Below are 18,118 nucleotides of genomic sequence, written 5' to 3'. Positions count from 1 at the left end.
GGACCACAAGGTGGCAATCTCTCTCCGCACTTCTACTGGCAAAATAAAGCTCTGGCAAAAAAAAAAATCTTGGACAGTAACTGTAAAGCTGCAGAGGTGGTTGGTCGCACCTTGTATCTACCAGAATCACAGTAACATTCATTTCATTGCTGGTTTTCCTTTTCTGAATGCTTTTCCCTTTAGGAGGAAACTCTGTCTTGAAGACGTGGCACTGAGGGCTACTCTGTGCTGGCTTTTCCATCCTTTACCCCGAAATAGGCAGCAGATGTTGCTTGCTAGATTGCTAACTACTGGTGCAGCTTGTGTGCCTGCGGGCAGAGCTACTGTATGCCTGGAGAGAAAGTTTCCTCCTGCACTGGAGGCACTCTCTGGTTCAGGATATTGGTAACCTCTTGTTATACTGATGTACAATATAATGTTTGCATCAGCACCCTGCTTCATGCGCTGACGTGCCTCAATCACCTGGATGTTAGGGCTAGGCAGTGACCTGCAATGTTGAGCATGGTATGTGGTCCTGAGGAGATTGCAAAGCCATAGTGACAATAGATCCACTCTGAAAAAGATGTGGCCAGAGGGTGTAAAAATGCAAAAGAGAAATAATGCTCAGTTAGGGGTAGAACCACTCTGGTCCTGCAGTATCAAACACCATCTGTTGCTATGAGCTCCATCTCGATCAGGACATAGTTGTGTTCTTGCCAGATGTTAGCTTACATGTGCTACATGTAAAAGTAAACTGGTGCGAAAGCTGTGGTCTGATGTGCTTTCAGTAGGATTTGCCCTGCATAAGTGATGACGTGCTAGCCAGCCTCTCGCTGAGAGGATGCACTCCAGAAGTTGCAGGTGTGTGGTTGGAGCATGTTCAATGAGTCAAGATAGGAAATATCTTCCAAAGTTCCAAGTAAGACAAAACAAACTAAGCTTTAGCACATGCTCAATTGATTGAGTCTTTGGCAAAGTATGACATGAATTGCAAGGTTCTCACTGAGGCCTGTCCTGTCTGTATCCTGCCTGGTGAGTCCTCAGCAAGCACAGCATATCTGTCCTTTTCTTATGCTGAACCCTACTTCTTTTACCTGTTCCTCCTTAAGTCTTCAGTTAGGAATGACAACCTTATTCTCACTCACCAGCACTGCTCAGGTTCTGCTTTACATATATCTGCCACCACTGAGCTCCCTCTGCAGCTTGTGTGTCACAGCCTGCAACATCCACAACCCCTGCAGAGGTGGCTTCTCTAGTCACTGCTGTCCTCTTCCAGCTCTGGCTGTGCAGGTCCAGACAGGACCTGGGGAAAGAAGGAAGCATGGATGTGAGGAATTTACTAGAGTCTCCTTACATCACCTTGACTTTAAGGTCTGAAGTCAGAATCTGAGAGGCTGTGGGTTGCAATTTGCTTCCTTCCTGGTTGATGGGAGCCCAGGGGCTCTGCTGTCTGCTGGTCCTTTAGAAAAGAGCCAGAAGCCACCGGGGAACTGCTAGTGGGGATAGAAATGTTAGCAATCCAAATCATGATGGGAAACAGAAGGAGTAACAACAACAACAAAAAAATAGATTTTTCTTTTTTTCCCTTAGAAAACAGGAAGAAATCTAGCTGGGAGAAGGCTGGCTTCTCCTGGAACATATGTGCAATGTGACTGTCACTAATGCTCTGTAGCCAGCTTAGAGAAGATACTTTCCCTAAATAAGTGAAATAAGCACTGTGATGTGGGATATATGATAACTTCTGAGGCAGAAGGAATAAGACCCCAGGCAAGGGAGCTTCAAACAGTGTCTTTCTTTTTTCTCTCTTTTTCTTTTTTTTCCATCTCTGAGTCAGTGGTGTTCAATTAACCCCTTTTCTCTATCCTGGCCATGGTTGCTGCAGCTTTGGAAAGTTTTACCCAGCCTTCTGAATGATGATGTGTTAAGCGCTTGGTTTGTGATAACCAATTTTCTCCTGAAATGATACCAAAAGTCTGCTGTTTTGTTTGAAACTGTTTTCCAAGCATTTCGGTTAATAACAAAAGACAGTCCATTCCAAGAGAGTCTAGCTCAAGGAAGCCATGAAATTTAATTCATTTTTGCAACTTAAATGTATAATCAGTGACATATGGTAATAGTAAATACAGGGGGAAATGTCATTGTTTCAGTCAAATTTCTGCATTTGGTCAAGAGCTAATAGTTGTAACATCAAACTGTAGTTTCCATTGAACAGGAAATAGAGCATCATTTTTTCAAAGAAAATAGACATGCAATTGCATGCCTATTACATTGCTTATATAGCTTTATTTTTAGCTTTCTCCATGTTGCTGTTACTAAAGGACTAACAGAAGGGAAACTGTCGAAGGAGAAGGCAACACCCAACTGCTTGTCGTAGAAAGGACAAACATGTCTGTGCTATGAATATATGAACTTTCCATGCAGTTTTCTTCTGGGCAATAGGCTACTGTGCCTGGGCTAAGGACTCTGTGCTTCCCCCCTCACTTCTGCAGACATGTCAGCCCTAAAGCAGTGCTGAGGTGAGGCTGTGTTGTTGTAAGGGCTGTGGAATTTATGCAGAAAGAGGAATGCTTTTTCTGGATTTATTTTAGAGCTTTTGCCGGGCAATGGAAGCAGAGTATTGTTTTAAAGTCTATCCAGCATCAGCCTGTCTCCTCCTCCCTCCATGAGTACAGCTCAGTGATGTACTGCTGGCCTTTTCCCCTCATTCAGTAGTGCTCACTTCTGACCCTCTTCATCTCCTGGGTTCCTTCTGGGCATTCACTGTGTTTACACTGCTGGCATTTCACTTTGTTTCTACTTCATCTACTTGTCTGATTTTCAGGTATGACACATGGTTTTCAGTGGTTCCTCCTCTTGCTCTCTAGCTCTGTTTCATGTGTTGCTTCTGATTTCTCTAATGCAAGCCAACAGTTCGCAGCTTTGGCATAGCTGATTTCTCCTGTCTTTGTAGCAGGGCCATGTTCAGTTGTCTGAATAGAGTTGGTGACAGAGGTGCCATATTCAAATACATACAGAGGACAGAGGTTTACAGTTTTCTTATTGCCTGAAATATTCCAATTCTTTTCTGTCTCTCTCACTCCAGCAGCATCTCTGATTTGAGATCACTTTGGCTGCTATTTCTTCCCCTGAGCTCCATCTCCTCGTTGATTTCTGCACATAGTTCCTTCCTCTTTTTCAGAATTGACTCGTTTGCTCCTCCAGTCTTGCACTTCATCCATCTTCCTATTTCCCCTCTCTGATCTATTTCTCATGTCTGGTTCCTTCATTTTTGCTGCATCCCCCCAGAAAAATAGAAGGTCTCAGTCAATTTTTACCATCCCCCCTGTATTACCTCTTCCTTCACATCTAGCATCTCCTCCCAGATGGTGGGATAAATGCTTGCTTGCATTCATTCTTATATTCATTGCTCTTTCTTTTTCACATGATGATGTGAAATGGGGATAATTCTACACATTTCTCTGCTCCTCAGGGCTGGGCTCAGTCTGAGGAAAATGTTTCTGAGGCTATTGTGGTCTTCAGAGCACTGCAGAGCCCTGGTCTTACTGTTGTGTTTTCCCTTGGTATCTCTTTGACTGTGACAAATTGCTGCGACATTTGCTGCTTCTCAAGATATGAAAGACAAAAGTGAATTCAAACCTGGCCATTAGTGAGTACAGAGAAGTTTAGGAGCCAAAGAGCATTCTCTGTGCAAGGGTGGTGTTGTACATTGAGGTGTTTTTTTTGTTTTTTTCTGCTTGCTGAAAAGGCACTGGGCAAAGGGGACTTCTGTCTGCTGAGATGGCACCTGGTTTGACCACCCCCAGAGCTGTTTCCAAAGCTTTATGGAAATAGTGCATCTCAGTTTTTCAAGTACCTTAAAAATCCTGTTGGGAGATGAACACTTTGGGAGCTCACAAGTTCTCTCCACAGACAAATCTGCAGGACCAGGGTACCCTGGGCTTGTCAGAGTATTTTTGAGACCATGCATCAAATTAGGCAGATAAAGGAAAACAATAAGGCAGATTAAGGAAAACGGCAAATGCTGTTTAGTCTAGCACAGTACATGGTATCTAACTTCTCACAGAACTGGAAATTAAGTTACAAAAAGTAAAAAAAAAAAAAAAAAAAAAAATTCATTGTTCAGTAGCTGCCTAAAACTCTGTTTCATCCTCCCAGCTAGGGAGAGCCCACACTCACAGTCTTTATGGGGTCATTGCCTTCTTTCTGTCCCTGTCCTTTTTTATTTTTTACAGGTTTCTTAATTGTGCTGCTAGTGAGTACAGGACTGACTCTCAAAGGAACGTGTTCTGTTTTCCTATGGCTAGATTTGGAAATGCCAGTTTGTGTTCCTTTCATGCTGGCAAAAATGCAAAGACAACATTGCCAACTGTGCTTTTCCTGACCAGGCAGTTGGTTTTGATCGATGCCTTGCCTTTCGCACGTATGGAGGGAGGAAGCTCTCTCAGTAGGCTTCCTTTCCTCCTGCTGTGGCTGAGCTCCCTAGCTAGCCAGTCCTTCTAGCTCAGACAGATGTATTTGCTTGTTACAGAACTTCCCAGGTCACCTGCATTAAAGAGCAATGTGTGGATACTGTATTAAATCAAGCAACTGTCCTCTGCCTGTTTGATCAGGTTAGACGTGATACATAAACATGCCAGAAAATGGTTTCAGCAGCGGAGTTTAGACTGTGTGACACCCACCTTGAGGCACTGGCAATTTTAGGAGGTTGCATTCCAGACATTAGGGCTCTTGTGGTGAAAATGATGGACACTGCACTGTAGAAAGAGCAAAAAGTTTAATAGAAAGAATCTGTCATGCTCTGATGACCACAGCTTTACCACATTCACTGGTCTTGTTCTTTTTCTCAGAAATTGTCATGGCGTAGTACAGGGAAGGAGCTTAAGAGTCTGGAAAAAAAGTGTGTTTTTGTAAAGTATGGATAACGCTCTTAATTTTCACTTGCTGAATTTTCTCCTTGCTGGCTTCTTTTAGAGCATCCATAACTCAGATTTACTTGACAGCACTGCAGAAACAGACATGGTTGATATCTTGGGAATCAAAGACATGATGATTTTTTTTTTTAAGGGCTGTCTAGCCTGTTTTATCATTCCCAGCCTAATGGAGGTTTGTTTGGTACAGCACATCCTCTGATGATAATAACTTTCATCATTTATGAGTAAAGTTTATTTTTTAGAGAACTAAAAATGTTCCTCCTAAGGAGATTTCCCCCATTTTCTTTTGGGCCAGTTTGTACAGCCTGAGATCTCAGTCTAGATTTCCAATGTGCTTTTTCTTCTTGCTCTCTTTTTTATCCCCTCTATCCAAAGAGGTTTCCTCTGCTGAAACCCTTCAACAACTGCTCAGATCATTTACAAGAAGCACTTTCACAGGCTGTTGCTCTACAAAAGTGAGGAAAAAAATCAAAGCAACTACCTATAATAATGAAGTTAAATGGAGATATAAGTGTTTGTGAACTGTGACTGACTGAAAGGGTGCCAAACATTTTGCAAATATACACAAAACGACAGGCCCCGCTCTAATCAGCTTATAAATTAAAAGGAAAGTACATTGGCAAGAGCAGAAGAGATGATATGACATGCTTTAAATAGTTTATAGGGAGCTGGAGGATTGTTGTTTATTTGGTGATGTTGGGAAAATATTTAATGTGCTTTAGTTAAACTCTTTATAGAAATGTCTCTCCTCCCCCAGTTTTCTTTTCCAATGAAACCAGCAAGTTTAGAGTAGACGGAAAACTGAGAAACCGATTTCGAAATTGACAAAACCGCGAGTAAATCTTTAGAGATACTTTTAATGTGAGTCAGGCTTTCTAAAGTAATTATCGTAATATAAGAAAGGACCAGCGCTTCGCTGCCCCTGCGGACGGAGGGCCAGGGTCGCAGCTGGTGTAAATTGAGATACCTCCTATCTGGTATGCGTGGCTGGGGAAGAGGTGGCCATGGCCCTCCTTTGCAAGTTCACGGGCCATCCCCGAGCTAAGCCGGGCGGGGGCAGCGGCTCCTGGGGTTCGCAGCGCTCGGGGCCCGGGGCTCCCCGCACCTCCACTGCTGCCCCAGTGCTCGCAGATAACCAAAGATTTTTTAGCGTTTAAAGGGTTTCTATAGCAAACCTACAATTTATTAAAAAACAAACCAACAAGCAAAAAGCCTAAACCACTTTATTTTTAGATTTAACTTGCCGTTGCTCGATCGAGATGCAAAGTGGGGTGCAATTGCTTTTCCGAGGGCACAGGATCGGGACAGGCTCCCGGTGCTGGTTTGGACAGCAGGGACAGGTAAGCGAATATTTCCTTTAGCGTCGTCTTCCCAGAATCCGGAAGGTGACCCCGGCAGCTGAGAGGGTTTTTTGCCTCTATCCCTGCTGTTTTATGTTGTTGGTGATATCTCCACAGATAAGTGACTTCGTTGCATCCGGAGTTTGCGTTTAAAGCAGAGATTAATTGTGGGGAACGTTTCAGAATAAACACATTTCTCTTCCAAAGTAGTTTGTTTGTAAGGAAAAAAAAATATATGAAGGAGGTTAAACTGGATAATTTGGGGTTTTTTTTTCCCTGTCTTTTACTACAGAACGCACTGGAGTTTTGTTTAAAAATAGGGCCATTCTCGGCTGGAGGCACGATACAAAATTTCGGCCTGCAACCACAACAAATACCCCTGAAGCCTTGCTCACATCTTCTAAACATATATAAAAAAATATTAAAAAATAACGAGATGATTCAAAAACTTACGTCCCTCTTTAGGAGATGACCGAAAAAAATGAGCAGCTTCTGAAGCGGAGGCTTTACTCCTGGGTCGTTTTTAAGTGCTATTGCAAACTCCAGCTGAAGTGTTTGCAGCCGAACACAAATTTCCAGGCTTAAATTGCCTTCTTCCTGTCCCGGGATGCCAGGGCTTTCCAGAGCTAAAGTCGCACAGCTCTTTTCCCGGGATCCTCTTACTTCTTCCAGCGCTCAGAGCTCCGCTGCCCCGGGCACCCTTTTGTTGCTCTGGGTCAGCCTGCGCTGCACTCGCAGCCTCTTCCCAGGCGCGGCTTAAGCCCTGCTCCCGTCTCTACCTTAGCGGGATGGTTTCACGACAAATCCTAGTTTGTGCATTCCCTGCTCAGCTCTAGCAGAGCCAGAGGTATGTTTTATCCTCCCCCACGCATTACTACTCAGTGCATCGTGGCTCTGTGCCCCTGCAGCCCCTGCCTGAGTGACCCGGCACTGCTCCCCTTGTCTTGAAGCGTTTCGTGGGACAGAGAGACAAAGGGAGTGGAGATTTCCACGGGAGACAGCGCTGCCCGCGGACTTCCCAGGGACTCAGGCCCGAGTGCCTCCCCTTTGTGCGGAGCTCCGCCGAGCGCGCCGGGCGCCGGGACATGCAGCACTTGGAGACACCGGTCCGCTCCCTCCGCCTCCCGGGCCCTGGCTGGGGTGATCGGGGCATGCAGGTGGCTCGACGCGGACACCAGGAGAAGCTGGAGGGGGTTCCCAGGGGCGGGGACAGCGGGCTGCCCGTGCGCTGGGAATACCCCTGGTCCGGGCTGCCAGGGGCTGTCGGCCCGCAGCGCTCGCCGCTCGTACCCGACCCCGGCCAGGCCCCCCGAGGGCGGTCGGTGGGTCCCCGACGCTCGGCCCACTCTTGCGGGCGCGATCTGTGCCTCGATCCCGGAGCACCGCTGCTGCCCGCAGCCCCGGCACCTCCTGACCCCTGCGCGAGGGGTGTCCACAGGTGGGTGCCGGCTCCCCCGCCGCGCCGGGCCCCTCACCAGCAGATGGTGCTGCTGGAGCCCCATCCCCGGGGCTCCGGGGCCCCGACGGACCGCACCGGGCCTTGCTCAGCCGAGCTGCCGTCAGCCCTCGGCCGCCCGGCCGGGCAGAGGCACCGGGGCCCTGCGTGCCGCATGGCCTGGGCAACGCGGGAATCTGGGCGGGCCACGGCGGCGGAGGGCTCAGGTAAGGGCGCGTTACGTGTCCCGGAGCTCATCGGCTGCTTGCGTGCGGGAGCTCGGGGCTTGCCCGGGAAGCGGCTGCTGGTGGAGAGAATGCCCGATTCGGACGGAAATTCCCTGAGGCTCCGGGGATTCTCGGCAGCCGCCACTGATGCCTGGCCCGGTGCCATGACCTTGTGCCCAGCGCTGAGAACGGCCGCCTGCCCCGGGCCGTCCTGGAGGCAGCGACCACGGACTGGCTCCAGCACGGGGGTCGTCGTTGGTGCCATCGAGCCGTGCTGTCCTTTGCATCCCCGATGCGAGCGTTTCCACACCAGGCGCTGCTGCCGCCGCCCGTCTCCTTTCCCTGCTGCGGGTCGGACACCGCTGGGCCCGGAGGCCGGCGGGAAAGGGCAACCAGCGGCTCGATTCCCCGTGCCTGGCTGTCTGCAGTGCCCGACTGGCCTTCGTGGGAAGACCGGCCGAGACGCTGGCTCCGGGCAGGGCGCACCGACCGTGCCGTGGCTCCGAAATGCGGGCAGCCCCAGCCCCGCTGCGCCCGCTGGGTCCCGCGGAGCCGCCAGCGCTCAACCCCGAGGGCCTCGCCCAGCACTGCGGATCCCAGCGCGGCTCGGAGCGAACTCTTCCCTCGAGTCGTGTTTAGGGTTCTTTTCGGGGTGATTACCCTCCCTTTCTTCAGCCAGGGCCGTCCCCGCTGCCTTACCGCCTCTGCCGTTCCTGCAGCCGGGGACCAGCTAGAGCCGTGCTGGCCGCTCGCCTCGCTCCGGCTCCAGTTCCGAGCTCCCCGGTGTCTCGGTGTCCCGGCTTCGTCCCGGTTTTGCGTGGTGCGGGAGCTCCCGCGGCCGAAAGTGGCCCCCGGAGCCGGCGCAAAGCGAAAGCTCGGTGTTGGTGGGGCTGCACCAGGGCGGTGGACCCCGAGCCGAGGGGGTTAAACCAGGAGCCTCCCCTTACCTTCAAAAAGTTAAAAATGTCTGGAGCCTGCATCTCTTAAAGGGGCGGTGCTGGCTGCAAGGAGTCTTGGCACCGGCTGCGAGAAAGGCTGGTCAGGGGCGTGAGTTCCCCTCCACCAACACCAAAACATTGCAAAAAAAGGCAGAGCGCCCCACACTTTAGATAAGGACAATTAGCCACCAGCGAGCCCCTGCAGACAGCGAGTTAATTAGGGGTTTCCTGCTCTCAGGCATGCCCTGTCCCAGCTCCTGCCCCCCAGGGCTCTTAGCCCTGATGGCACCTGGGCTGGCCCTCATGGCCGCCTTCTCGCTGCCCTCCCAGGCTGGGGACAGGAGAGCAATGCCGGTGGAGAAACCTTCAGGTGTGAAGGGAAGAACTCTCATTCTCCTTGATGTCAACACCAAGAGCCCTGTCAGGATAATCAGTGAGAATTTCCTCTCCCTGCAGCTGGACCCCTCCATCATTCATGATGGCTGGCTCGATTTCTTAAGGTAAGGCAGGAGCCCCCCGGCGCCCTCCCCACGCCGCCCGCGGGGCGCCCCGGCGGCCCCGCCGCCCAGCCCTGCCGGGCTCCGCGCTGCTGGCGCTTGTTGTGACGGAGCGAGCGAGGCCATGGTTTCCATTAAGATGCACATGTTTGCAATGGAGAAAGCATTTCGGAGACTTATCAGTTATGACTGCAAAAATGTCGTGCTCCCCTGGCTCCGGCAACCGCTCCTCTGCAAAAAGCACAACACGGGGCCGAGGCAGCACAGGGGAAAAGAAGTCAAAACCAAACAAAAAACAGCAGCAGGAACGGGGCCGCCTGCCGAACCCAGCCGAGCCTTCCCCGGGTCCCGACGGGCGGAGAGCCGGTGTCGGCTAGGTCTTCTGAGCCCTCCGCTCCCCGGAATCCTAGCCCTGCGCGGGGGGCTGAGCCGGGCTGCAGCTGCGCTTGGCTCCACCGGCGGTGCGGAGCGGCCGCGGCCTGGAGGCGCTGGGACGGCCAGAAAGCCCTTTCCCTGCTGGGTAAGTTGAGGAGGGAGAGCGGGTCTCTTCCGCACGCCCGCCCCGAGGGTCCTTTCGGCTGCCGGGGAAGGAGCGGGGCGAGGATGCGAGAAGGCGCGAGCGAAGCGGAGCCGGGACGGCTCCCGCTTTTCTCTCCTCCCCGCTCCTCTCCCCTCCTCGGCGATTCGGCCCGCGGCACGGTCCCGCGTGGCGCTGAGAGCCTGTGCCTCCGGGACGCCGCTGCACTTGTCCGGGGGGCGCCGGCAGGGCGGGGGTAAGCCGGGCCCGCCGGCCTCCGGGCCACCACCGGCGGGTGGGGCGGCTCCTCGCTCCGGGGCCGCGCTGCTCGGCCGGCGCGGAGCCCCGCAGCCGGTGGTACCGCGTCGCACCGCCCCGGGCGGGTCCTCGAGCCCCGTGGTCGGTGGTCGTTGACGGTACCGGGGAAGCGAGGGCCCATCCCGGCCCCCGGCGCCCTCAGTCCTCTCTCTCCTCTCCCCAGTTCCCGGCGGCTGGTGACCCTGGCGCGGGGCCTGGCCCCCGCCTTCCTGCGCTTCGCGGGCAAGAGGACGGACTTTCTCCAGTTCCACAACGTGAAAAACCCGGCCAAGAGCCGCGGCGGGCCTGGCCCCGACTACTACCTCAAGAACTACGAGGACGGTGAGCTCCGGGGCCGGAACGGGGGGCGGGCGCGGCAGCGGGGGGCTGCGGGAGCCGGGCGGTCCTGCTCCGCCTGCCCTGCTCTCCCCTCGCCCGGCGGGGCCGTGTCTCGTCCGGGCACGCTGCCGCCGGATACCGGGCAGGGCAGAACTCCCGTACCCTTTCTTTCCCGAGCGAGGGGAACCGGGGAGCTCGGCGGAGCTCGGCAGCCCGTTGCCGGTGGATCCGGCGGGTGCCAGTCTCCGGGAACAAAAGACCGGCACGGGGGAGCGGGACTTTTCATATCCCCCCCGCCCCGTCCTCCGGTTCCCTTCGTCCCCGAGCCCCGAGCGTGCAGCGCCAACCCTAGAGGAGACTTTGCCGCGGCTCCTGGCTGGGACCGGGCATCGGAGCTCCGGTATGCCTGTGCACGCCCCGTCCCGCGCTCCTCCCGCGGCTCTTGGGAGCCTTTGCCTTTCCCCACGGACCTCGCCGTTGTTCGCGTTTCTGTGCCCGCCGCAGCCTCTGGGCTCCCCGCCGGGCTTGGTGGCGATCGGTCCCCACGAGCTGGTGCCCAGCTGGGGCTGGTCCCGCTACGGACCTCTCTGCCATCCATGGTCTTTCGAAAGTCACCGCCTGGCCTCGGCTTTCCGCTGCTCTCCTCCTCGCCGTCTGCCCTCCTCCCCACCCGTTCGCAGTACACAAAAGGCTTTCACCTTTCGCGGCCCTTAATTAACACAAAGAAAATGCGTAGAAAAGTTAGGGCCACGTCTCCGTCCTAAGGTCCTAAGGCATTTCTTTTAAGAAGAAGAATACCATGTCCACATGCAAGAATCCGTTGATTTTTCTCTCTTGCTTGCTTTTTAAAAAAAAACAAAAACAAAAACAAAACAACAAAACAAACAACAAACCAAAACCGAAGAATACCAAACTTTCTTTCTTATTCAACGACTTACAAAAATTAGCTGAAGATATTTCCATAAGTAATTTTGAAGGCCAATTAATGCCAGACAGATCCCACTGGGCAGGTCTGTAGAATAGAGGAAATTTTGCAGAGATCTAGTCAGCAGTGCAGTGCTGAATGGAAAAAACAGATGCATTTGCCAGTTTTCTGATGGTTCTTGCTCCTGCTGTTTCCCCACATAACATCTGAGATGAATGTCTCTCTATTCCCACACGCAGGCAGGTGGGTGAGTTTTTGTGCTCCATCTTTCACTTGATCTCCTAGCTGAAGCAATCTCGATGTTATTCCTTGTTTTTCTTCTTGTTGAAGGGTTTGTTGTAAGCTCTGCCTGCTGAGGTGCACTTCAAGAGCCTGCCACAGCCACCTTGAACAGAAGAAATTAAGTGTCATGAATAAAATTGTGGATAGGACTCACACAAAACATTTGTAAGAATAAATTTTTCCACCTTCAATGTTTCAACGACTTGCAGGAGAGAACTGACACTTATTAAATGTCTTCACAACAGCTTTCATGTTAAGGAAGAGCGGAAATATTTTGCCTTTTTTTCAGTTTTCCTCATGGCAATAAAATTGAAATGTAGCAGCCTTCAAAATGAAGCTTTTCATAGAAGTTGTAACCACAGGTCTTAACTTTTCATCACTTAAATATGGAACAGGACCATTGTGCGTGTGGGTGAAGGAAGGAGGGGACACATGTGGTGTGTATCAAGCATCGATGTAAATCAGAAAGGTGTGGTAAAAGGGATTTCCTGCCTGGAAGCAAAGCTTTTGTATTTGTTCTTAAGAACTGTGTGTAAACTCTAGGGCTAGAGTTGCTAGTAGCTCACATCCTTTTGTGCTGGGGCTGCAGTAAGTGCTTCACTAGAGAGATCCAGTTCTCCAAAATGAAATCCTGATGCCACCACAGCTCTTTGCCCTGCTGTACTGCATCCGAGCAGCCATCTTCTCCATTTGGAGCACTGGTCTCGTTTTTGTTCCCTCCTCTGTGGCTCACCCAGGACCTGCTTGGGATCAGGGCATACACTTTGCTCTTGCTGCAAAGAACTTACAGCCTCAAAAAATATGGCAAGCAGCACCTGGACATGGGGGAAGCCAACAAGCATCCTGCTAGGTACCCTTCCCTCTCCCCAAGTTGTCTGGGGTTGTTGGGGGTATTTTCCATGTCTGTGGGCTTTTATATGTCCAGTACCTATTTTCTGAAATTTCTTATGGTGGCATGGGAGTGGGGAAGAAGTTGGGCGGCTTGATTAGTTAAAAAAGTCAGAAAATATTTAAAAGAGAAAGAAGTGAATTTCTAAGTCTTATGCATGACCCTAGTGATTTTTAGTGACATGGCAAGTGATAGTTTGGTTGCTTTATGCTTTGAATGTTTGTCTTTTCATCTGTTCTCCCCATGGGTGCACACAGACTCTAGGCCTGTGACCCCAGTGCCTGGGCTTTCTTTGCAGCTCCCATAGGTGTTCCCATGTGGCCTGTGCACAAGTGGGGAGAGAAGGGCACATCTTATCTTCCTCTCAGCTGCAGCAACTGATTGGCCGCAGGACTGAGGTGAAGGGCACATGCACAAGACTGCTCAGAGAATTGCAGTTGCGAATGAGTAACTGTGAGTGGTGTTCACACCACAGGCAGTTGCATCCTGCTGTGTGCTCACAGGCCACACTGGTGTGGCCATCAGGCATTCAGACGGGCAGCAGCAACAGCAACAGCTTTGCATCATCCTTCATGGATCCTGTGAGCATGCTTGCTGGAGTTCAAATGAATATGCAGGGATCTTCATTCTGTAAATCCCCCTCTGCCACCCTGTTGCTCTTCAGACCAGGTATTCCTCAGTGCTGCCTTTGATGGTCTTTTCTGTCTCTGTGGAGCTCTGTCTTCCTGACTATCAGACCTCCACAGAGATTCACTTTACTCTTCATCTCTTTAGTTAAAATTCTATTTGTTTCTCTTTCAAAGAGTTACAACCATGCATACCTTCTGAAAATTGCTTTTACCTAGGCCTGCCTTTGGGTTCACCAACCCATCTTTTTCCACTTCTTTCTTCCATGGAGAGCATGGGTACTCTCTGAGGGTTATAGAAATTGCTTTTGGTTTGTATCTGAACTGTACCTCATTTTCCTGAGAAAAGGTGCTTCCTTTAGGTTTCAGAGTAATTCTTTTTTTTCCTGTAAGCACAGACCTGGAAATATCATGTATTACCAGGTGTGTACCTCTTTCTTTTGGAAGTCTGAGTAGCCTCACCTGAGTCTAGACCAGTCATGTTTGGTCAGTAAAGGTAACAAAGTAGTGCATGCTCTATGGTGGCTGCCTGTGATGCCCCAGAAGAGGGAGCATGTGGCAACTTGTTTCAGCACTGAATATAAAACTGGCACAGCAATTTCATCACCTGGTGGCAGATTTGTCCGTACCTGTCAGAGCAACTTGTAAAGGTGGTTGCCTGTGATAAATGGTCTTGATGAGCCATAGGGTGTGCAGTCCCTGTTGACAGTAGCATGGCTATATGTATCTCCTGAACTTTGCTAAGTGTTAGAAAGTCATCTAACCTGTTATATTAATGCCTCATCTATATTGTATACCAGGTAGCTGCCATCCCATCCAGCCCCTACTTTGGGTGGTCTTTTCTGGAGTCCACCCTATTTGGATACAGCATCGGCCAGCCTGAGGTCTGTTAGAAACAGAAACCCGGTTTATTGTACGTCAAGCTCAGTGGTACCAGGAGGTGGGGCTGTGCCGGAGACTTTGTAACACATGATGATCAAGAGGTGTAATATTTTTCGCATGAGAGATTTTTCTCTTCTTTAAACGTGCCCTTCTTTTTCTTCACCAGCTGTTCTCAGTGTTGTGCTTTGTTATCTGGAGATGTGTTTCTGTCCTGCCACAGGTACATGTCTGATTCCAGGGCAGGTACCAAAATGTAAGATCTCATGCTGCTTTTGCTGTTGGATTGCCTAACATGCAAGCTGTTTGGCCTGCCCTTTCAACTGCCTCCCATGTGCCAAGGACCAGTTGGGTCTGAGGAATGAAACAATAAGAAACATTGGTCTCCAGGAAAACAGGCTTGAGCAGCTCCTCTTTGGAGCAAAGGCACAGGCAGTTGCCAGTACAAAACCTCTTCTGAAGCTGAGTTTTTTAAAAAAACTTGACTTGCATGCTGCCCTGGAGGTTGGTGTTGAAGTGTTGTGTGTAGTGTGGAATCCTGGTGTTGTTTCAGGAAGAGGCACTGCAGGTGCTGCCTCAGTGCATGAACCCAAAGCCCGTTTTGGAAGCTCCCTGCTGGTGCTACAGCATGAGTTTGGTGGGCTAATCTGGGGCATCCTCATCTGCAGTGAGATCCTCAACTGCCTCTCATCTCAAACCCACACAGACCAGCTTTGGACAACCTGTGGTGGCATAAACATTGCTTATAGCTTCCTGCTGTGCATATGTGCAGTGAAGTAAAACTCCAGGGAAAAAGAAGAGTTACTCATAGCTGGAGCTCTTCAAGATGCATTGGCTCAAGTGCATGGCTTCTCCCTCCTGCCCCCAGGCTTTGTGCAGCCAGTGGGATTGTGTGGCTGAGAAGAGACCAAAGGACGCTTTGTGTGGCCTTGTGTGGGCCACGACAGGGAAAGGGGAAGGGGAGCACATTTGCATGCTGTAGGTAGTGCATCAGAAAATTTTCTGAGCTGAAGTGCATATGGACAACACATTTCAAAAATACTCTTTTAATTGCTGTTAAGTTACTTCCTTCTATTTTATCTCCTTTTTTTTTTCTTTGAGAGGATACCAGGCATCTGGAAAAATGGCCAATTACAACCAAAAAATTGAAAAAGACATTTTTCTTAAACCTTCCATACTAGTCAGGAGATTTTGCCATATAGTGTGGGAAATTTCACACTGTGCTGTGTAATACTGGGATAGGTTTTCTGTGTGTCCTTTCAGTGTTGGATCCATTCCTTCAGGCACCTTCAGGTAACTGACACTGCATCTAAACCTCAAAATTTGTGCAGCAGTGGGACCATCTTTTCACCCTTGCTCAGTCCATATTGCACAGGCATCTCCTAGGATGCCATGCTGCTAGAATATGTGCAAGAGTCTTAGGTATTGATTGGAAAGGAAGATAATAAACTGTTAAATGGCCTGGGGATTCCTTTATGTGTTTGTGTGTGGTTGCACAGGGGCTGGAGCTGACCTCAGCTAGGGCTCCTGCTCCCATTCTTCTGCTCCTTCTGGCATGTTCCTGCCCTCTCCTATGCCTGGAGCATGAGTTTATGTGGTGATTCAGTTCAGAGACCTCAGCTGGCCAAAACCTGATGGTGGAGAGGTGACTGCACTTCAGCTTGTTCAGCTGCTGAACTGATGAATGCTGCATGACCATGAGGGTGTAGAGGACAGTGCTGCATTGAAAGGAAAGCCTGTACTGAAAGATGGGACTGCAGCAGCCCCAGTCTCAGTAGAATAAATCCTACAAATCTATGTCCTGAAGGTGGTGAAGCTCACCTCTTGATTCTCTGCCATCAAAAGGGTTGGCCTCTATGCTTTCTGTATGCTCTACACAGTGTCCTTCTGCTGCTTCCCTTGTGTTGGCTCTGGCACATTTCTAATCCTCTGCTAAGAGAGCAGAAAACTAATTCAGGTTAAAAAAATGGCAACTGTTTTACTGCAAATTTAGTGAACAGGATCCTAAGGGTCATCAGGGAGTTTGAGGATACCTAAGCCAGAACGAGGGAGGGTTAGTGCCAAGTGACTGTCCCTTTGGCTCTGCCAGCTCATAAACTGTACAGCAGATGTTTCTGAATGGAGAACCATCCTATTGTCCTGGTAAAAATGAACAAACAAGTTTTCCTTTATTCAAGGAATCATTTCTGTGTCTGGTCACCCAGAGCCCCTTTTTTGTCTGCTTTGTGTCCCTTGACAGTTTAGACATCTGTCCTTTCAGAGCTTGAGGAAAAAACAGTTGGGTTTTTTGCCCTCTGAGTATTTCAAACATGGTCCCTTAGGGAGGGATATAGAATTTCAGACATCACAAGCACTCAATCCCCAAGACACATAGATTCTCTGATGTCCTTCGGACTTCTGGAATTTGCCAGTCTTGGGGCTGCTCTGTGTCTTGGCCTGAGCTCTGAGGGAGCCTCCTGCTCTCCAGCTCAAAGGGACCACAACTCCAGTGAAGGAGCTGCAACCTGCTCTGCCTGTGAAAGGAGTCCCAGTGCTCAGTTATTTCCTCAGAAATTAAAAAAAAAAAAAAGCCTCTAGAAATCATGTTACACAAGGTAAGGGAGATACTGCCTGTGCAGGAGATATTTCCAAAGATTGCCTGTTTATCTCCACTTTTTTCTTTTTAATTTTCAAATTATTTTGCTAGAACCATGAATGAAAGTTGCTTTAATAACTGCAAGAAATGGTGCAATCAAACAATTAATTCCTGATTTCTTAGCTGTTTGCTGGTGTATGCATGAGATAAAAGATTTCTATGGTTATATATTTGATTGTTTATAATAAGCATCCTTAATTCTCTAAAAAAATTACATGTTTTTGTTAGTTTCACACGTCTTTCTATGCTACATCTTTGTATGACTTAAAAGTGATTATGTGAAGTTATATGCACAGGAGAAAGACTTATGACTTTTGGCATACAACTATATGTTCTAAATTAGCAGTTGTCATTCAGGTAAAATGTTTTGAATTTATTATGGATTGGTCTCTGAATACATTTAGGGAAGTAAAAAGTGAATCTAATATTAGGAATATTAGAAAACAATTGGAAAAACTCACCGAGAGCATTCTTATGCTATAAGTAAACTAGGTGCTGACATATGAATCAATGTAAAGAATATATATGTGTTGAACAGGGTGATGGAACTAATCAAAGTCAGAGGTTTCATTCAAAGAGATTTTTCAGCTCAGAAAAAATGAACAAGATTATGATAAATGCTGTGAACTCAGTGTCATGCAGAGAAGACAATTTGGGAATGATTATTTACTTGTTTTCATGACAGAAGAAACAGGGAACGTCCAGTGGAATTATTGCACATAAAATGAACAAATATGATTTTTTTTTAATAGTGGGAAATAACTTGTGGAACTCATTGTCAGGGAATTTTTCCCAGCTAAAAAAAAAAAAAGACACTGATGTGTCACAAATTTACCCATTGAAGACAGACAGGATGAGAATGCAGTTTCTGTCTTGAGAAATCTCTTGTCCTTCCAAATAAAAGCTGTCTTCCCAATTTCACAGGCACTGGGCATTTTGTAATAATTTCAGCAGACAAACCGTTTTTTTAAAGAATTTCAAAATGTGTTGGTTTAAAAAGTAGATAATTTACAAGTTTCACAGTGTGCAAGTCATAAGAATTTTGCCTAGTCACTCATTAAACATCTATTTAACTAACATAATTTCCTAATATTCGATTTTTTTTTTTTAAGTGAAAGCATTCAGTTTTTGTTAGCATAAAATCTTTTTTTTTTCCTTTTAAATTCCCTTTTCAAGACTGGAAATCTGAAGCAAACAATCCCTTTAGGAGGATGGGCAAACTCAGCTTGTTCTTGTGCCATGGCAGTGGTGACTGTGACTTTGCTGCAGTGGTGATGGCTCCAGGCAGTGCTCACTTTAACACACCCACAGAAAGCTGAGTTATTTCTTCCCTTCACTCTTCCACCACACATCCCTTTGACCATAACCAAATCCCTCTGCCC

The 18,118-nt window shown here is 49.0% G+C and overlaps 1 protein-coding gene across 1 annotated transcript in view; it reads left to right on the top strand.

Moving 5' to 3' along the window:
* The first annotated feature begins 9,042 nt into the window (after positions 1-9,042).
* HPSE2 (heparanase 2 (inactive)) overlaps positions 9,043-18,118 on the top strand; it is a 109,798-nt gene continuing 100,722 nt past the window's right edge. Inside the window, exons 1-2 of the mRNA XM_027672371.1 lie at positions 9,043-9,350; positions 10,346-10,503. Coding sequence (XP_027528172.1) covers positions 9,091-9,350; positions 10,346-10,503 — 418 coding nt within the window. The 5' untranslated portion in view covers positions 9,043-9,090. The remainder of the gene's footprint in view (positions 9,351-10,345; positions 10,504-18,118) is intronic.

Source organism: Neopelma chrysocephalum, unplaced genomic scaffold, assembly GCF_003984885.1.
Source record: "Neopelma chrysocephalum unplaced genomic scaffold, ASM398488v2 Primary Assembly neopelma1_97390, whole genome shotgun sequence".
NCBI classification, from domain to species: domain Eukaryota; kingdom Metazoa; phylum Chordata; class Aves; order Passeriformes; family Pipridae; genus Neopelma; species Neopelma chrysocephalum.
This window is presented reverse-complemented; position numbering and strand designations above follow the sequence as displayed.